General features: G+C 44.1%; 1 protein-coding gene across 6 annotated transcripts in view; it reads right to left on the minus strand.

The window, feature by feature from the left end:
* LOC308309173 (plexin-B2-like) overlaps nucleotides 1–21,425 on the minus strand; it is a 253,749-nt gene that overhangs the window by 34,119 nt on the left and 198,205 nt on the right. For all 6 annotated transcript variants that reach the window (XM_080754656.1, XM_080754654.1, XM_080754655.1 and 3 more), the window contains 8 exons: nucleotides 19,746–19,874; nucleotides 14,038–14,138; nucleotides 12,485–12,611; nucleotides 4,463–4,628; nucleotides 3,628–3,736; nucleotides 3,431–3,539; nucleotides 2,960–3,061; nucleotides 461–556 (listed from right to left, as the gene is read on the minus strand). In XM_080754656.1, the coding sequence (XP_080610782.1) occupies nucleotides 461–556; nucleotides 2,960–3,061; nucleotides 3,431–3,539; nucleotides 3,628–3,736; nucleotides 4,463–4,628; nucleotides 12,485–12,611; nucleotides 14,038–14,138; nucleotides 19,746–19,874 (939 nt within the window). The remainder of the gene's footprint in view (nucleotides 1–460; nucleotides 557–2,959; nucleotides 3,062–3,430; nucleotides 3,540–3,627; nucleotides 3,737–4,462; nucleotides 4,629–12,484; nucleotides 12,612–14,037; nucleotides 14,139–19,745; nucleotides 19,875–21,425) is intronic.

Here is a 21,425-nt window from a genome sequence, read left to right on the forward strand (position 1 = left end):
ACACACACACACACACACACACACACACACACACACACACACACACACACACACACACACACACACACACACACACACACACACACACACACACACACACACACACACACACACACACACACACACGTCGCATGCACACACTGTAGAAAGTTTCTGCAAAGTTTCTACAGTGGAGAACAGAATGATGGAATACAGTGTAACACAGTTCTGTTCCTAAGTCAACCAGTGGGGGGCGCCATGACACTTTTGGTCCCTGGTGAATTGATTGAATATTTCATTAGACTGAGAAGAATGAGTGAAGGAGTGAATGTATGGGGGGGTGTCGGAGGGTCATTTTGATTCCTTAATGAGGAGTAGTTTTAGAATTATGTAAGCCAGTGGAAGTACAATTTGTTCAATTACACATTAAAATCAATATTTCAAAAGTTGAAAGGGAAAAAACATTTTCCAGAACACTGACCTCATGACCTCCGAAGTTGAACTTTGACCCCTGGACCTGGGTGACTTCCTCTTCAAGGGTTCTCATCAGCTCTGTGCCGATGGTGAACCTTCGACCCTGAAAGAGAGAGAGAGAGAGAGAGAGAGAGAAAAAGCTTAATCTATAGTTCTTGTAGCAGTATATCGTTGTTGTCATGTGGAAACCTTTCTCCAAGTTTCAAATTTGTGAGTTCTTTCGCAAAGTAAAGCCCTGCTTCATCATGCAAGGCCGTCGCACAAAAGTAGTGAAAACAGCAGATCTACAAGCACACAACGCCGCGAGGCGTTGAAGATCGTCTGTTTTCACGAATCATTTTTAAAATGGTTTTGGACATACAAGGTTTCCACCCGACAACGACGATATATACTGGAGAGAAACAGTAGAATAGGTCACCGGAACGCTCGCCCCAAGAGACGCTCGTCCCTGTTGTGCCTGATGCCAGATGAAGGCCTGAGTGACCGAAACCTTGTACCAATAAATGTTTTAAATGAATGATGCCTGATGCCAGATGAAGGCCTGAGTGACCGAAACCTTGTACCAATAAATGTTTTAAATGAAGACAGTGTGCGGGACTGCCCCATTCTTCTAATATCCATATGAGTAAAATTGCCTGGGTGATTTGTTTATTTTTGGAAAACCGTTCTGATGTGTCAGGGGAAAATTGGCATCTAGCCACAGTGATGTCAGACTTTTGCAAACAGTACTACAAATATAGTGAATATTTTAAACTAGATGTTGGCACAGTGATACTGATACATGGGGTCCTACTCCTAGGTATGTGTTTATCAAGTTTTTTTTTTACCAACGGCACTCAGCCAAGACTGAAATAATGGAGTCTTGGCTGAGTATCCATTTTAAAAATCAGTCTTTAAGGGACGGGAGTTTGACTGTAGCCCTCTGCATTCCTCATTGATCCGAAGTCCCTCCTGGCTGAGGAGAAGATCTGCGTGCTGCTGCTGATCAGCTTCTACGAGCTCATCAGTCCTCATGTGCAGCCCTCTGTTCATACAGAGCTGAACCCATGCAGGGCAGATCCTCTCACCGTGCCCATGCCTCATGTGCGGCTGTCCATTCCTGAGAAACTGAGCCTATTATTTCACCGTGGCGTGTACAGTACATGCCTCATCTTAGGGCTGGGCAATGAACCGAAAATAAGTGTATATTAAAACCAATAGAGGGTATGCGCGTGACATCATCATCGTACCAGGAAGTTATGCGGGAACGCCTACTGAGTGGCAAAAAACTACTTTCTGGCCTTGAAAGCCCATACATCCAAAAAGTAAAGTCTTATCTGATTGCTTTAAACGATGTTAAACAACATTAAACTCACTTTGCCACTCGATTTGCCATTCACTTTATGCATACGCATACCCTCTATATTTATATATGTAGGTTATTTAAAAAATATATATATAATGTCAACAAATCGATACAAAGACATTGTAACAGATTTGTTACAAATAACTAAATCGATTTGCAATATTAGGTCGATGTGCATTTGGTGAATAAAAGAGGGCTAAAAAAAGAAAGAAGAGTAGCGGGAGTGGGAGCGTGGTAAAGAATGACGTGCCGACCGGAAGTCCCATCTATTAGTAATATTAAACACTTAACCCTATTATACTGTACTTGTACAGACATACCGGTAGTCAAAATAGCAGATCTAATAGTAGAACGTGTTTTCACTATTTTCTTTAAAAACTCATACAGAGCCAGATTTCAATATGAATCTGCGCTTATAACGCCAGGAAATAGCTATATTGAATCCCCAAAATCACATTACATTACCAGTGCACTTTGAAAAACCATACCACAAGATGACCACTAGAGAGAGCCATAGCCCATAGACTGTGCATGGGCCCATGTTAAGTCAGATTAAAAACGAGGTTCAGGACATACAAGGATGGTACGATGACATGCTCCCCATTGACATTCAATGGACAGGCCGCGGGCCGCCATTTGAGCTCAATACTGTTCAATTCGTGCTTGATCGTCTCAAACCACCATTGGTATGGGCACCGGAACGTATATAGATGCCACACAGAAAGTTTCCGAATCAAAATCCGACCTAGTGAAGCTACGTGAGGGTCGGATGGTTTGCATTGAGCCTAGCGGCTAACAGAGGCCTACGTAAACAGGAAGCTATGGCTTAAAGGTGACGTCATAATCGTATCCTTTTTTTTCACGGTTTACGTCTGTATACTAGCCGAAGGTAAGCTAACCGTTCCGCTCCGTCTATTAACCCAAATTAAAAGCTTAAACAATGCTTTTATATAAAAGTCGCTCTAAGTCGCTCGGCACTAAACGCCATCATTAGGAAGTCGCTCTGAAAGTCGCTCGGCGCTAAGTGAGTTAATTGTTCATTAATCATAATCAAGGCAAAAGTTTGAGATAATCTTGATACTGATTTGAAGTCATATCGTCCACACCTCATACCGTAGCTCTCCATTCATACTGAACTGAACTCGGCTCAGATCCTCTTACCTGGTAAATGTCCAGGTTCTTGCCCTGGAAGTTGATGGGGATCCTGTGGCCCACTGGGATCAGCAGCGGTTCTGGAGAGCCGAACTGAGGGCAACTGTCAGACTGGTGGGAGTAACATAATGACCAACAACACCATTAGACAGATCTAACAGTGTGAGGGTGAGTAGAGTGCTGAGAATCAGGTAAAAGTACAATTACTCCAGTAAGAAAGTCGTCAAGTAAAAGTCAAAGGTACACAATAAGAAATTCCATTAGTTTCAGAGTGGTGGGACATAATACTAACAAGAGAGAGAGGGAGAGAGAGAGCAATAGAGAGAGACTAAAATGTCAGAACACACACACACACACACACACACACACACACACACACACACACACACACACACACACACACACACACACACACACACACACACACACACACACACACACACACACACACACACACACACACACACACACACACACTACCTGTTGTGGTTTGATGATGTATGTGTGGGAGGAGTCATCCTCGTCACTACAGCTGTGCTCCCTGGCGTTCCACTGACACCCCCACTCACTGGTCACACACGATATGCACCTGAAAACACACACACTGTAAACACACATACTGAGGGCACACTGTGTGCGTGCGTGCATGCGTGCGTGCGTGCGTGCGCGTTTCTTACGGTGTGTTGGGGCTCTTCCGGACCGTAGCAGCACAGTTGTAGAAGTGGTATTGACCTGAGGTCACCTCGATGTTGTTCACCGTCACCTTCACTGGGACGGACACATAGTCTGGACAGACAGACAGACAGACAGACAGACAGACAGACAGACAGACAGACAGACAGACAGACAGACAGAGAATTCAATTCAAAGAAGCTTTATGGGTATGAGAACAATAAAACATACAGTAGGTTTACACTACCAAAGAATTAACTAAAACAATCAAAAACCAAACAGTGTATAAACAATTAAAGCAATACATTTCAGTAATCTGCAACAAAAAGCATACATCTTCTATCTATAAAATTAATGGAATCTCAATGTCTCCCCCGCGTGTGTCGAGAACCGTTTGACCGATCAACTTCAAACTTGGCGTGTGGGTCACAGAGGACCCAGGGGAGTCATGTGATGTGCTTGTCATTGCTTGTCCAGAAATATCTAAGAAACCACACATGTCTATATCAGTCTGCCTGTACCTTTCAGGCCCATATATGTTGATCTCTGTATCGGTCTGTCTGCCTGTGTCCCTTTTAACCTCTTAAGACTTATATGGAGATCTCATATCATGTGTCTCCTGCAGACCGGTCTGCATGCATATCTCCTTGTATGACGTGACGTCAGTTACTTTATGTGTATGAGCACAGATCATGGAGATGGCTCATGGAGATCCGTACTAATACATTTGGCTAATACATTCCGTACTAAAACACACAAAGTGAAATGTAGGAGCGGTTTGCACAGCTCAAAAACCTCACATACATTAGCATCCACGCTAGGATGCGCGTGACGACCTACCCTGCTGCTCAGGGGTGGGCGGGATGTCCTCAGGGTCAGGCAGGGAGCAGGTGACCCGACTGTCAATCATCATGGCGGGACTGCGGCTGACGTCGCCGAAGATGCACTGCAGGGTGTACTGTGACATCCCCCCTACCCTGGGAAGAGAGGGGACCTCGATCTCCACCTGCACACATTACACAGCGAGAGAGAGTTTTAAACAACCCCTCTACCCATGAGTTCAAAACACTTGAACCCCAGCATCCATGTTCCCGGGGGAACATTCACCAAATATAGACATGATGGGAAGTTGCATCGCGACACGCTGTGAGCAAACATGTTGGAAAATCTTAAAACAAATGTGGCCTATAGTGACATGCCCAAAACAGGGCCACCAGGGCTATTGCAGTTAAATAGGTTTAAAGCAATTGTTCACCACCAAAATTACTTTTTTTGCTATCGATTACTTACCCATGGAGCTTTGAATTCAGGTTTTAGTTTTTGTCGCATTCCTAAGCCAATAATTTGATGAAGGTCTCCATTGAGTCTCTGTCGGTCATCAAATTACTCTTAGGAATGTGACAAAAAATATAAAAATCTCCATGAAGGCATGAATGGGCTGTGTAATAGACAGAAAATAAGTAATTTATTTTGCGTGAACTATCCAGCAAAGGTACGTACTGCTTATTGGTATTAGACATTGTCAAATGACAATTTCAAGAAACTACATAGAATAAAATACTCTATTTTAGACCAATTCTTACATTTGATATGACCCTAGTACAGGGGAAGTATTCTTCTACTGTACCTTGTCCACAAACAAAACAACCTTTGTGGTACATTATCTCAATCCTTACTGCAAAGGCTCTTCAACAGGGGGTCCAGGACCCCTAAGGGGTCCTCAGAGTTACAACAGGGGCTCTGCCAAACCTATGTGTGATGGGGAACATCACACTTCGATCTAGACACATAGATCTACAAGCTCACAACGCCTCACAGCGCAAGGCGTTGCGAACTTGTATATCTGCTATTTTAGTGTAGAGGGAAAAAAAGAGCAGAGACCAAGTACAGAGCCAACTGTTTAGTCAACTTGACTTGGATTAAATATTGAGGGTTTAAAAGGTTAACTGTCTGAAAATACACATTAGTATCAGGGGTCATTCGCCATGCTGGCTGGACATTTTTGTCAAAATGACATTTTTGGCAAGGACATACAAAATAAGAAAATAATATTACCAGAAACACAACAGATAGCCCTGAATGACCATAACAGGTATGTGACCCTGAGAGTGTACAATGGGTTACATAGTGTGGCCGTAGTCTTGGGTCGCGCGCCCCCGACAACCCATATCTTTTCTGAGCCGGGGTCCCCCCCCCCAAGTTCACACCTCGACAACTGTTTTAACAAAGAAACAAGCCTATATGCATATTAATAGACCTGTAAAGTAGGGTTTGAGCGACGTTCGCGGGACGTCTTTAGATAAGCGACCCCCCAAACATTGAATCACCACTGCACCATTGTTCGTACACGAACAGTGTTATGGGGGTCCTTGCAAATTAAAAACATTTGAGAACCACTAGTAGCCTACTCGTGGACTCCAAATGTGCCATAGTGTCATAATAAATAAGTGTTATATTATGAAGAAAACCTGGAGACACGACATTCAGTAATTGGATGATGAAAAGTATAACAGTATGTAAAAAAGAAAATCTAGAATTTGCCACAGACAAGACCAAATCTTCCCACGGCCACATTTGTCTCTGATTAGCATGAATCCAACTATGAAATCTATGCATGCAATGTGCAGTGGAAGTCCCTGCTTAATCTTTCTATCAGCCAGGCGGGTCCTTGGGATGAAAAACTTTGAAGTAAAAGTTTACAGAGAGTCTTCTGAGCTGTTCTGTTATCGGCGCCTGGATTCACAGCCTCACAATAAAGCACAGAAAGTCTGAACAGTGTCGTTATCTCTTCTAAGGTCATCAGAGTGAAACAGAGACACCTGAGTTGTGTCTACAAACCAACTAAAGCCTCCAGAAAGCAGCAGCGTTAAGTCTTTCTTCTGAACTTGAAGTGAAATCAATGGTTTACCTGCTAGCTGACATTCTAAATCCTTCATCCCATCTGAACCCACACTTTTATCCCAAAGTTTGCTTTTTGAACCCTCAAATACCTGGAACGCGCCCGAGTCACATTAGATTTGAACCACTTTAACTGTTCTGCTGCTGTAGACGATCCTCACCGTCATTCAAATCGGTGACTACATGACGCCGTTGACAGCGCTCACCGTCAATCTTACTGTATTTACAGTAAATGTATTAATACTTACATAATGTCGCCCCGGTCGCGGCCGCATCGGTAATGTCCGCGATTTGTTTAAAACGCACGTTGGGCGTGCACGCGAAGTGAAGCTCCTCCATGTTAAGTCAATGGAGAGGCCCATAAAGATACTTCATTTAATCCAAAAGAGCCATTTTGAGCCATTTTGCACCAGATCTGATGTAAACAATACACACGGCAGGGCGCAGCCATCTTTCTCTTCTCGGCTCACACTGTCATGTGACTAGATGACGTAATCGTTGCCGTCAAGTGATAATCCAAAAAAACAAAAACAACCCCCTTCCAGCCCTTCAAAATAATAGCGGCGGCCGACGGAGGAAACGGCGCGGCACCAAGGCAACAAGCAACCTTCAGATTAAGAGGCACGAGTTGTGTTAACCATTATTTAGCGCTTTAAATATTGAAAAAAAGCAGATAATATACAAGCTCACAGCGCGGCACTTGGTGCCGCGTTGCGAGCTTGTAGATCTGCTATTTTTTTTATTTTTTTTTTTAAGATTTGTTTTTGGGTTTTTTATGCCTTTATTGATAGGACAGTAGACTGACAGGAAATGGGGAGAGAGATGGGGAATGACATGTGGCAAAGGTCGTCCGGATCGGGAATCGAACCAGCAACCCCAGCAGGCATCATAGCCTAGTATGTGGTATGCGCCTTGACCACCAGGCCAGCGGGCGCCCCAGATCTGCTATTTTTGAGGGGAAAAAACGTGAAAATATGTGCAAGTCTTTGAATATCTTTGACCCGATCTTTGACCTGACTTCTAAATCCTTCCTCTAAATCAGCTGTTCTCAAACGTTTTCATGTCAAGGACCCCCAAAATTACATTTATTTGGCCGCGGACCCCCATCTCAAAATATGTTGTTCCAGGCACCCCCAGAAGCAGATATTTCAGTTACAAAAGTTTGCTTTGAAAAATATAGATTGAAAAATTTGCACACATTTTCACGATTTTTCAAAAATAGCAGATCTACAAGCTCGCAGCGTGGCACTCGGTGGCGTGCGCTACTATAGAGCCCGGAGGGAACTTGGTCAACAAAGTATATACGGTTTAATGGTTAAAAGTGAGCGCGAGTTAGAGGAAGGGTAGAGAGAGAGAGACAGAGAGAGAGAGGCGTAGTATGAAAGAGAGGAAAAGATGAAGGTGAAGATCTGAGAGAAAAAATACACTAATGGGAAGAGAGGCAGATACAGCAGAGGGGTGTGTGTGTGTGTGTGTGTGTGTGTGTGTGTGTGTGTGTGTGTGTGTGTGTGTGTGTGTGTGTGTGTGTGTGTGTGTGTGCGCGTGCGTGCGCGTGCGTGCGTGGAGAGGAGTGAGGGATGAGAGAGGAAAAATGAGAGCAAGTACAGACACAGTAATTATTTCTCACATCACACCTCCGCTCTGTAGCAGAGGACACAAAGAAACCCAGAAACCCAGGTGTGTGTGTGTGTGTGTGTGTGTGTGTGTGTGTGTGTGTGTGTGTGTGCGTGTGCGTGTGCGTGTGTGTGTGTGTGTGTGTCTGTGCGTGCGTGTGTGAGTGCATGAAGTGCAATGAATCTCTTTAAGAGTGTGAAAGAGCATCAAGGTGCATGTCCACGGGTGCGTGTGTGCACGTGTCGTGCGCGCACATGACAGAGTCCATGTGAGCAGAGCAGCAGCAGCAGCAGTAATTACCATTCCAGTGTCTAGTTAAAGCACACACACATCATTACTCTCTCATGACCCGTCTACCACCTAATTCGACTGTCTGTCTGTCTGTCTGTCTGTACTAGGAAACTTTCCTCTACTGGGGTTAGGTACACCCCCCCCACGCACACTCACACATTCACAGCACAAGCTCCTCTAAATTAATACACTGGTGATTCGTTCAGGCACGCACCCCGAAGTTACGGACGAGGATCGTGCGCAACCTATTGTGTTTTATCTAATGGCGTCTGTGAATAACGGGACCACATGAGACAGCAATAGGACTCTCGCTCCATGTCCTGCTCGGACTGCAGATGAGCAGAGCCACAATAAAACATCCCACAAATTAACTCAGAGAGGTGGAGGCTCAAAGTTTGACCCCTGAATCTCAATCAGGGGCGGCCTCGCTTTGCCCTTTCTAAGTGGCTGGTGGCTGGCAGGGCATGAAGAGGGGTGTTTTTTTAACAACCTGTATCTGTTTTCATGCACGGCTGGGCTCTCCTTCTTCACACACGCACGCGCGCGCACATGCGCGCGCGCACACACACACACACGTTTGTATTATTATACTTGTGTTAACATAGACTTTTAAGAATTTTAACCCTAAAGCTGAAAATAGACGATTTACTGGACAAGCTCACGTTGCATGTCGGTGTATGAAACCAGCACACAACCAAGTATAAACCAGTAAGACTCCCTAATCGGGAGATAAGTGACCATCACGTCGCATACAAAAACTGTAGAAGGCAGTCGTAGCCAATCAGGGGGGAATATGGAAAATGGGACAGATCCATGTTGATGACATGACATGAGATACTGTGTACCGCTTTGCCAGGCATAACTCCAACCTAACCCCTAAAAAGGTCTAATCCTTAATCCTAACCCCAATCTGAACCCAATAGTACACCTAAATCTAAACTTCAAACAGATGTTTCTCTTGTGAGGACCAGGGAAATTGTCCTCTCAATGTCTATTTCTCATATTCTACTATACTTGTGGGGGACATTTGGCCCTCACAAATACTGAATAGCAATGCAAGCACACACACACACCGCCGGGCTCTTTTGTCTGGTGTCTCTTCATGTCCAGGGCCTGTCACGACTGATAACTGAGACAATCTGTTGGGTGCTACAGTACGCGAACGCAGGCACACGCGCACACACACACACACACACCTAGTGGGTGGGACGGCTGGGGGGTGGATGGTGGCTCATACTGAGCCGTGTGTCGTGCATCTTAAAGGAACACATCGACTTTTGTGCAAATGAGTCCTTTGATCATGTCAGCTCTTGTCGGAATTCTGCACCGGTGCGGCTAGATTTACGCTTCGCGAAGCGGCGGAAATAGCCGCTCTACAAGCTCACAACTCCTTGAAGTGCTAATCGTTGTGAGCTTGTAGAGCGGCTATTTCCAGGGTCTGACTGTGGGCAAACCTTCAACTGATTTTGTGTGTGTGTGTGTGTGTGTGCTCTTTTTTCTTTCTTTTTTTAGGGGAGGGGGAGGGGGGTACCCGATAGCTCAGCTAGTCGCTACATAGACCACAATGGCAATGTTGTGTGTGTGAGGATCCAGGCTTGAATTCTACCACCATCACAGAGCAGCCATAGCTTATTAGTCAGGGCTTTCTGGTAAACAGAAGGTCAGCGGTCCACCCCCCAGGTCTATGTGTCCATGAGCAAGGCACTTAAAAGTATAGTTCACCCTTTTTTCAGTTTTTGCCTAAGCCAATAATTTGATGACCAGCAGTGGTTCTGCTTTGTTCCCTATGGAGACACAAAGAGCCTGCTTTGTTCCCTATGGAGACACAAAGAGCCTGCTTTGTTCCCTATGGAGACACAAAGAGCTGCTTTGTTCCCTATGGAGACACAAAGAGTCTCCTCTAATTATTGGCTCAGGAACGCGACAAAATCTAAATAACATCCATCCAATTCAAGTCTACGGTGAGTAATCGATAGAGAAATAAAATGCATTTTGGGAGTGAACTATGCCTTTATCTGACTGAGCATCCTATTCGCTTGCAGTTAAAACATATTTGACCAGGGGTATCCATCTTGTCTCACGAACTGGGGCTGGAGTATTTTGACCTATCTGATATAAAGCAAATAAATGCCAAAGAAAACATATCTAGAAAAAAACAGTTCTTTGTCCTATGATGTGGTTCAAGTCCACATCAGGGTCTAGCCACTTTAATGTTCCACACATTTTGTCCGTCGTCATGGAAATGAAGTGAGCATTATTTCCTGCTCATGGGCTTGAGTGAAATGACACCTGCGTCACGCTAATGCTCCGACGGTTTCCATAGCAACGTCATTAACCCTTTAAAACCTGAGCCAAATTCTACAAATGTCCTCTAAATCTAAGGTTTTTGATAAACGTATTTTTCTATGATCAGTGGTTATCAAACCTTTTCATGTCAAGGACAGACAAAATTATTATGTGTGTGGCCGCAGAGTGCAGACTGCAGACTGCAGACCCCATTTCAAAATATGTTGTTCCCTTCATTGGTATATAGTAATATAAACATACTGGAGCGGTGCCCGTCGGGCACTAGCCTACTCGGGATCGATGCATTACCCGTTGTAACCGTCTGTCTGTGTCCCTTTCACACCCATAAATGGAGATTGCTGTATCTGTCTGCCTGTGTCCATTTTATAGAGTTCTGTGTCAGGCATGCCCACATATGGAGTCTGTGTGTGTTCATATGCAGTGCAGAGAGTGCATTACAGATTCATATCACAGTTCCTTTCTGTGCAAATCCAGTGAGATCCACATCTGCCTCCAAGTCAAAGCCACCGGGGGGGAAATTACGCTCATTGTTATTCAGGGCATCAGAGAGTAAAATTGGACTGTTTTTCATTCTTCCTGTGTGACCCCAGCGTCCAGACTCCGGTGGGAGGCCCTCTGCACACAGACTATTAACAGGAGCCACTATTGCGAACAGAAAAGAACTTCGGGGAGAGTGAACTTGTCGAAAATTAAGCCCAGCTCAGCAAGAATGAACGTGGCTCGGGGGGGAATTCTACCCGAGAGAAGGTTACACAAAAATATGCTCAGTCTCTCACTTTTACACACACATGCACGCACCCACACATGCACAGTTGTACACACACATGCACACGCACACAAGCAGTCACGCGCGTGCACACACAGACACACACACGCAACTGAGGCTGAACACATGCTGACATCCAGCTCCAACACCACACTTTAACTTTTCTGCTTTTGAATATAAATGTATGTAACAATACTGTATTTTGAGATTTTTGACTGTATATGAATGTAACAAAGACATCTGCGCGCAGCCACACACACACACACACACACACACACAAACACACACGCACACGTTTGCATTACTATACTTATGACGAAATATTAGTACAGCAATTTCCATGAATGCCAGTTTAACCTTTTTTACAAAGCCTGAGTTACATTACCTACGTGCTGGTGTCGCTGCACACCACAAATATCAGATCTATAAGCTCACGTTTCATGGTGAACTTGCAGAATGCAGATTTTTGGTGCGTGGAAGGAACCAATCAGGCAAAACTCTAACCCCTAAACGTCTAAATACCGAATTATTTTGTGAAGAATTGAACACAAAATTAAACTTATCTGTCACATTTTTTTTTTTTATTGATTTTATTGAATAGGTTCAACGTTTTTTAGATTACTATTTCTATGTACAGTATTTGATGTACCTTGTGCTGTCCTTGCCTATAGTAAGTCGCTCTGGATTAAGAGCGTCTGCTAAATGCCAAAATTGTAATTTGTAAATTGTAAAATATGTTGTAATGCTACAACAACCAATTCTCCAGGAAAATCCTCACAATGTTTATTTCACATATTACTATATTTGTGGGGACATTTGTCCCTCACAACTTACAGTAATTGTACACACACACACACACACACACACACACACACACACACACACACACACACACACACACACACACACACACACACACACACACACACACACACACACACACACACACACACACACACACACACACACACACACACACACGTTACCTGTCGTGTCTTCTTGCAGCTGATGTTGGGCGGGCTGTAGGCCTGGATCTGAACACACTGCTGATTGGGCGACCACAGCCAGGTGTTCTCTTCCGTCCACCTATCACACTCCTGCTTCCTGGTACACCTGTGCAACAAACCGACCAATCACAATGCTCAGATTGAGGCGCAACGACCAGGGGTCTATAGTACTAAAACTCTACAAAAATAAACTATCTTCACCAAAAATAGACGATCTACAAGCGCACAGCAATCCACATCCACTTATAGTTCGGCTATTTCCGCCGAATGTGCATCCCAGAATAGGGATACTAGGGTCTAAGGGTTAAAACTCCCAATTGCATGTTATCAAACATATAATTTTCCGAATGTCTGTCTGTCTGTCACAGCGTTTCTCCTCCGTGGCTGGAGCAATTGATCTGAAATCGCATCACCATTAGCATATGAACACACCTGACATAACTGTGAAGCCTGTTTGTCACTTTCACAAATCATATGCTGTATATTAGCATTTTTATGGTGTATCTATATCTATTCTGCATCTAGCATGAGGCATATCTATTCTGCATCTAGCAAGAGGCAACATGTTTAACCAGCTCTGTGTGTGTGTGTGTGTGTGTGTGTGTGTGTGTGTGTGTGTGTGTGTGTGTGTGTGTGTGTGTGTGTGTGCAGGCGTGTGGGTGGGGGTGGGGGGGTGTCTGGCCCTGTTACAGATATTGTCCAAAAATCATGCAGATCGGTACACAGTGTCTCTATAGCCATTAACCCATTTAGGCCTAACCTATAGTTAGGCCTAAATCAGAATTTAGCCTACAAAAACAAATATGTTGCAACATACTGTACATGTACTGTAAGCCCCTCCCATTCACTAAAATGTGTACCCGGCCTGAATGGGTTAAACGAAACGGGTATTTCTTACATTGATGCTCCTACTGTTATCATGCAAGCACCAGTTAAAGTTACTTTCCATCCCTCATATACTGTGTGCACAGTGCACACCCCATAACCCACACACTGCACATCATTTCGGAGCTCATATCTTTGAACGGGTAAGGGCTAGTTAATAATAAAGTACCAAAGTCTTGACGTCAGTCATTCATCCCCTTGGTCGCGGACGTGTTTTTCTATGGAGAATAACACTGAGTCATCTTAAAATCGTCTCATATAAGCATTGTGGTAAAAAAATAAACAAACTGTCTCTGTGATATTGTCGGGGAGGTGGCTCTAGTCAGTCACTCATGTTAAATACGGTCTGTTTCTGGCGAAAATGTAACTAATTCGGCGGCAGAAATATTCACGTTTTCTCGCTGTCAGTTTATTCTTCATACCCATACGTGATATTAAAAAAAAGTCTACGGGAATTCAGAATGGGGGGAAAAAACACAACCCAGGTAGGATGTGTAAATTACGTCAGACTTCGGTGCTCTAGAGACTTAGACACACACACACACACACACACACACACACACACACACACACACACACACACACACACACACACACACACACACACACACACACACACACACACACACACACACACACACACTCACCGGCCCTCCAGCACACACCAGCCACAGTAGGGGTCTTTCATGGACACACAGGAGTCACAGGTGGTCTTCAGGTGACACTCCTGGACGGGCACCATGGTGATCTACAGGGACAGCATGCTGCATTAGTACACTGCTTCAAAAAACACCTTCATGTCAAGGACCCCCAAACTGAAACGTATGAATCCGCGGACCCCCATTTGAAAATCTTAGTTGTCAGATTAGATGAAGTACATAATTCTACAACTTTCTTTACCGTAGCTGGGGAGAGAGAAATGATCTGAACAGTCATTCTTACATTACATGGATTAAAGCAATATACACTCTCTCATCTCAATATACAATCTAGGCCCAAGATCTAATCAGCGATTTGTCAAACAGACTAAAAGGAGACCCCCAAACACTAGCGCTGGGTTTCATAAACAACTGTAGAATATGTAGAATGTTTATGTTTTGGTAGCCATACAGGGACGGATCAATTGGAAGATAGGCCCTGTGCGACCACATCGCGAAGGCCCCCCACCCCACCTCCACGCCGCCCGCCCGCACGCGTCCCGCACCGGGCCGCTCGCGTCCTGTACCGGCCCGCAGCTTCTTTGAGCAGCGCCGAAAACTTTAGTTCACGTATGGTAAATGTAAAAGCTATCCACATGTCCTATGGATGTCTGTAGTTAACCCCAGGTAGCATATTCCACTGTGAAACAACTGTTTAATTCTGCTATTTAGATAAATCTGGTGCCATCATCTGCCGTTTGTTTTTCAGCGGCGCTGTCAGAGAGAGGTTCAGACAGTCACTGTGATTGGTTGAGAAACCAGTAGTCCTATACCTCCCGCCCCCATTTGCTGTGATTGGTTTAGAAGTCATGCTATGGGTGCTTCAAAGGGTCAAAAAAGGCGAATTTCAGATTTCTTCTTCTTAATCACATTGCGTGTTTATTATGATCATAAATAAATAAATAGCCTATAAATTGGTGGGGCCCTATTGGCTGTGGGCCCTGTGCAGCTGCACATACTGCACAAGCGTTAATCCGTCCATGCATATAGCCAACCAGGAGATTTTTTTAATTGCAGATTGAGGCTTTACACTTTACTTCTATAAAATATCTGTGATCATTTGGGGTTTTCTGTAAGACTGGATATGTATTAACTTGACTGCGCCAGATGGTGGCAGCAGTGCGTATGCCTGCATACCGCTCTGCTTTTACCATCTGGGATTGCTCGGCAGACCCGATGCAAGGGGCGGGCAATTTTTTCAAATTCTTTAGCAGGTGATTGGATGGGGCCGTCTCTCTATCACAGTCTGGGAGTGCCAACTCCAACCACTCATATTGGCCTGTCTGCATTACGTTACACCCAGAATCCGCCTCCTGCGCTTCCATGTGGTCTACAATCAGACTCTATTGGCTCAGAGCCGCTCAGAGCCCGCCCGTAGCTGCCGCTGATTCGTCCGGCCCGGGACTTTACGAGTGATATCAACTCTCCCCGAGCAATCCCAGATGGTAAAAGCAGAGCGGTATGCAGGCATACGCACTGCTGCCACCATCTGGCGCAGTCAGGTTAGATATGTATTCTATTGCTGGTTTGACCACTTCAAATACTCTTTAATTTTAAAATAACAAAGTAACATAAAATGGCCTACAGGCTTACAATGTGTTGTGCTGCGATGCGTTGTAAGCTTTTAAGTTTATCGGCTGTTGTCGGTGCGCTTCCATTGAAGTCATGCTGACTTCTATGGAATCCAAATGACTGAAATCATTGAAAAGGAACGACGCGCAGAGTATAGTTGCAACTCAAGTCTATTTTACTAAGTATAGAGACGAGAGTCTAAGTAGTTAAAGGACATCCTCCCTAAATCACTTCTATGCTCATTTCCCTACTTATATTGATCCCAAAAGACTGTCCATGGGGTCTATTAGGCAGAAATGCCCCCGTTATCCAGTTTCCCCAGCAGAACCCAGCAGTTAGTCATAGCATAGAGTGAGCCTATAAGCTTATCACTTTTAAACTATTTGTTGTGTTCAAAAGTGATTTTCTTTTTCATGAATGTGTTACTAGTTGTCATTACAAACACATCCATGCCTTGGTTGTCCCACACAAGCCACCACAATCGCATAAATAATGTTTTGGGGTAAGCATTCGGCACGTGCCAATCAAAGTGAATGCACTGGCTAATCACAGGGCATCTTTTGCGGGACTTGGCAAAACACATAAAAGCATATCATCTGTTTAGCAGAGTGTGATGGCTTGTGTGGGACAACGATGGCATGGATGTGTTTGTAATGACAACTAGTACCACATTCATGAAAAATAAAAACACTTTTGACCACAACAAATAGTGTAAAAGCGATAGGCTTATAGGCTCTACTCTATGCTCTGAGAGCTGCTGGGTTCTGCTGGGGAAACTGGACAACAGGGGCATTTCTGCCTAATAGACCCCATGGACAGTCTTTTTGGATCAATATATGTAGGAAAATGAGCATTGAAGTGATTTAGGGAGGAAACTGGGGTGATGTTCATGAATTCCAAATATTAGTCAAGTATTCTGCTGCAACCCTAGACTTGTGTCATAACACCCTAGGGCGCCATGGCATCCACTTTGAAAAGACCTGAGTTAGAGAACTGTGGAACAATAACGGTCACGTAGGTATATAGCGAGGCAGTGTTGCATGGTGACTCATCATCAATGCTGCTGTAGCCTTGCATCAGCCCATCAAACTCGCTCTATGCGCCACACAGTCAAAGGCAGACATTTTTATTTATCACACCTAATCATTTTTCTCTGTGCTGCGAGGGTCGTCTGCCTTTTTGATTTACGATTTTACAACCCCCGGCCGAGGGAATAAATTCACCTCTCCAATGACCACAACAAAGACAAGAGTCTAATAAATATAAATGCGATGACGGATGGGAGAGGGGCGGAGTATTGACGCGGGACTTGATCAGAGTAAATAGCTTTTGCAGGAGAGCAGCGGTGTAATTAGCTCATTTCTGAATCGATGGCATGGCAGACAGACAGAGAGAGTGAATAGCTCAAACCCCCAACCTTCCATTGGTCCATTTATTCAAGAACTGTACTTGAACAACCCTGGACAGGCTTTTCAAAAAAGGTTTGGAACATTTTGAAAAAGGCTACTACTTTTAGTTTGATTTTTATTGATTGTTTTGATGTTTAGATGTTTAACCCATTTGGACCTGGAACCTCCTATACGTATCTATGAGTTTAAATCTGGGAACCCCTTTTTTGAATAAATATTTGAAGGTAATCAGAAAACTTAGGTCAGGATTTAGAAGGTGTTTTTAGAATCGGCCTCAGGTCTACACAGTACTTTAACTTGGAACAGCGTATTTCTACATTAACACATCGGCTGCCCCACAAGGTGGCGCCAGAGCCCCAGCTAAGTGCCCAAAGAGACTCTATTGACTTCCATAGAAGAATACAAGGCCCTGTTGCGTCAATGCATGCGTCATTACGTCACTTGGTCACATGAGCGCAGACAGGATGTTATTGTGTAACTTACTGTATGGGCCAGTGTTGATCATAGCTGTTCATTGCCGATCAAAATTTGGACATTTTGCCGCACGCGGCCACAGTTTTAGCCATAAAACAAACATCGGAGATAAAGGGCTTTAAAGATGGGGAAATGCATTGGAGTATACGGAGAAAAACGGCCGCGCGATGCTCTCAGCGTCGACTCGAAGCGACTAGCGGCTAATGGGCTACATCCAGGCGCAGCCCCAACGTAACGGTGAGATTTAAAGTTAATACTGTAAGTACAGTAAACACGTCAACGCGTCGTGGGCCTCCAGGGACATCAAAGAGATTGGCGTGTAGACACCTTGTGGGCACCCGCTGTGTTAATGGTGTTGCTACTTTTACTCCTTCCTTCCAGCACTGCGACCTTGTCAACGTGTGCGGCAAGATAAAGGTTTTCACACTCATTCATGACCATGAAGGACAGAATAGAAAGATCAGGTGAGACGATTTATAGAAGAAAATAAAAGTTAAGTGAACAACAGGAAAGCAGAACAACCTTATGTCTTTGACCTCCATGTTGTGTTCATTTAAAACAGAAGGACAGAGACATAAATGAATTACAGAAAAAGAAAAAATACACAAAACCAACTCCACCAGCGATTTTCTTTTTGCCTTTATTGATAGCATAGTAAGTAGATAGACAGGAAATGGGGAGAGAGAGAGAGACAGCGAGTGACACACAGCCAAGCCCCCAGAACCACGGCTAGAAAGTTGAAGCGGCCAGCCCTACTGGCCAAAGCTGGAACAGCAGGCGGAGTGAAATACATGCACGAGCATAAGAGCGCGCCGCTGGGGTCTACAATAGGGTTCAATGGACGTCAAGCGACGTTCATGGCGTAATTACGTCTCGACATAAGTAAAATTGGCAAACTTTTGTTTGCCAGTTTCCCCCACAATGCACCTGGATTAGCTTCTTCCGGATGCTTCAAAGCGCCACTGAGCACTTGCATTGTAATGAATAGCTGGGGGCGGGGCTGTCCGTTCTCTATATTATATATAACTCTATGCACACAGCAAAGGCTGTCGTGATCGGGACCCGGACCCGTGACACGGTTTCGGGCCGCACCGCGGCCCTGGCACCCGGACCGCAAGACCAGTGGTCCGGGCCAAGCAAAAGGTTTTCATTGCTTTTTTCTCTAAATGTAAAATATCAACAAATCAATTATGGACATTATTATTATTTTAATGATGTTATGTTAGTTATTATTGTTTTGATATACTGATGTTATATTAAGGTAGTTATTAACACAATTAGTGCCTCTTAATCTGAAGGTTGCTTGGTGCCTCGGTGCCACGCGGTTTCCTCCATAGGCCGCCGCTATTATTTTGAAGGGCTGGAAGGGGGTTGTTTTTGTTTTTTTGGATTATCACTTGACGGCAACGATTACGTCATCTAGTCACATGACAGTGTGGGACAAGAAGATGAAGATGGCTGCGCCCTGCCTTGTGCCTTGTTTACATTTAGATCTGCTGCAAAATGTCTCAAAATGGCTATTTTGTTTAAATGAAGTTTCTTTATGGGCCTCTCCATTGACTTAACATTGAGGAGCTTCACTTCGCGTGCACGCCCAACGTGCGTTGTAAACAAATCGCCGACATTACCGATGCGAGCGGGACCGGAGCGACATTAAGTAAGTAATAATATCTTTACTGTATATACAGTAAGATTCACAGTCCTCACCGTCAACGGCGCCATGGTATTAACCCTTTCAATGACGGTGAGGACTGTCAACGGCGGCAGAACAGTTAACTCACTTAGTGCCAAACGACTTTCAGATCAACTATCTCACTATGGACTTCCCTGCCAAACGACTTAAATCGACTTTTACTTAGAAAAAATAAAAAGAAAAAAAAAACATTAAATCTAGTAAACATGATTTCAATCGCGATTTTGCATGTTCCACCCCCCATACAACCCCATCTTTCAAACATGGCAGCCATGTTTGTTTACATCTGAAGAAAACATAATGGCTGATAAATCATGAATGCCTGAACGGATTTCCAAGCGGATTTTTTTGTTTGGAAACTGTGAACAGTGTGCACACACGTGGTGCATCATCTAGGCATGGGCGTGCACGATCCGTGCACTATAAATTACATGGAAGTCTATGGAGATTTATGGCAGGGAAAACCCAAATAAGGCATATTTAATTGGCAGTAAACGAGTTAACTGTACCTTCTTCTCAGTGGTGATATACAGGTGCTGGAAGCTGGCATCAAACAGCAGGTTCTTGTTGACCTTGTCCCCGGTCACACGATCACGGCTGTACACCTCTGGACTGGAGGACAGATGCACCTTCAACACCTGAAAGATAAATACAGTATATATATTATTATTAGTGGCCAAGGCACAAAGTGCCCGAAGGCCACTCATTGATATTGGACTTGGTCATTATTCTTCCGCCACTTTTTCTCTAGCGGCTAGACCGTGCAGTCGCTTTTTACGAAACTCGGCAGTATGGCAGAGGACTATGCCAAACGGCTAAAACGCGAAGCTCGCAACAATCGGCCAAAGGGTGGCGCTGTAGGAAGCCTTTGAAAAATGCCAACTTTGAACAGGTAAAGCTCATGCTCTGTTTCAGGTCCAGCCATGAAACCTGTATACACTTATGCGTCTCCTCATGCCGAACAACTTTTACACTCTGACTTTTGACCTCTGACCTTTACTTCTCCCACAATTTTGAATTATATGAAAAACAGTAAAAATGTATCTCCTCCTGGGATTTTCGCGTAACGTGCGCAAAACTTTTTTTACATGAACTGTGGACCAATACGGTCTGAAAAGTTAGCCGGATTTTCTTTAAAGCGAAACATTATTTTTTAATAATTCACTCAATGTTGCAGTTTTATGCAAATTATTCTTCTGCCTCTAAATCATACATGCAAAGTGACACGTTCATGGCATTTGGCAAATATGTCGAGGGTTAGTCCAAATATCACTGAAAGCAATCTTACTCGAATTGGCCAAAGGGGGGCGCTATACGAAGCGTTTGAAAACTCAAACTTTAAAGGGGCATAAGTCATGCCTCGTTTCGTTTGAAGACATGCAACTTGCTTACACGCGTGCCTTGACTCAAGCTGAAGACATCTGTGTCTTTGTTAAGTAAGCTCCGCCCTTAGATTTTCCGCCTTTTGGAGCAGTTCGTAAAACACTTAAACCCGCTTTTATTCCGGAACCTTCGCGTCACGTGCACGGAACTTTTTTTACATGAACTTTGGACCAATATCTAAAGATCTGTCAGATCGGATTTTTAAAAAATTGAAACATGCTTTTTTAATAATTCAATCAACATTGCAAGTTTTATGCAAATTATTCTTCTGCCTCTAAAACATACATGCAAAGTAAAATTTTCATGATGAACTACTGTAGAGGGTAAGTCCAAATATCACTGAAACCAAAAAGAATCATATTTGAACTGGGGACCCCCCACCCTGACGTGAGTAGGGTTTTCCCATGATCTGGGCCTTAGGCTAGATGCAGAATAGAGCTGGGACGTTCGCGAACGAATCAAATCTTTTGAACGGCTCTTTGAAGTGAACGTTGGGATCCGGTTCGCGCAGTAGAGAGCCGTTCATTTGGGGGGGAGACCCCCTCCCCCCAATTCAACATCTCCTTGCTACTCCACTGAGTACTGACTGAGTACAGTGAGTGAGTGAGAGAGAGAGAGCAAGTGGAGGAGCGAGTTCATTGTTGCCTGCTTGTTTTTTTTGGTGTATTATGAATAACAAAAGTCAAGGTAGCTTAATTTACACACACATTTTATGAAAAGGGTAAATACTAAATTGTGATCTCAACTGTCAGCAGAGGAATGTGGTGCCACCTTGTGGATTCATGTTTAAACACATTCTTTTTAAA

This window comes from Nannobrachium achirus (genome assembly GCF_963921795.1).
Source record: "Nannobrachium achirus genome assembly, chromosome: 23".
Lineage (NCBI taxonomy): Eukaryota > Metazoa > Chordata > Actinopteri > Myctophiformes > Myctophidae > Nannobrachium > Nannobrachium achirus.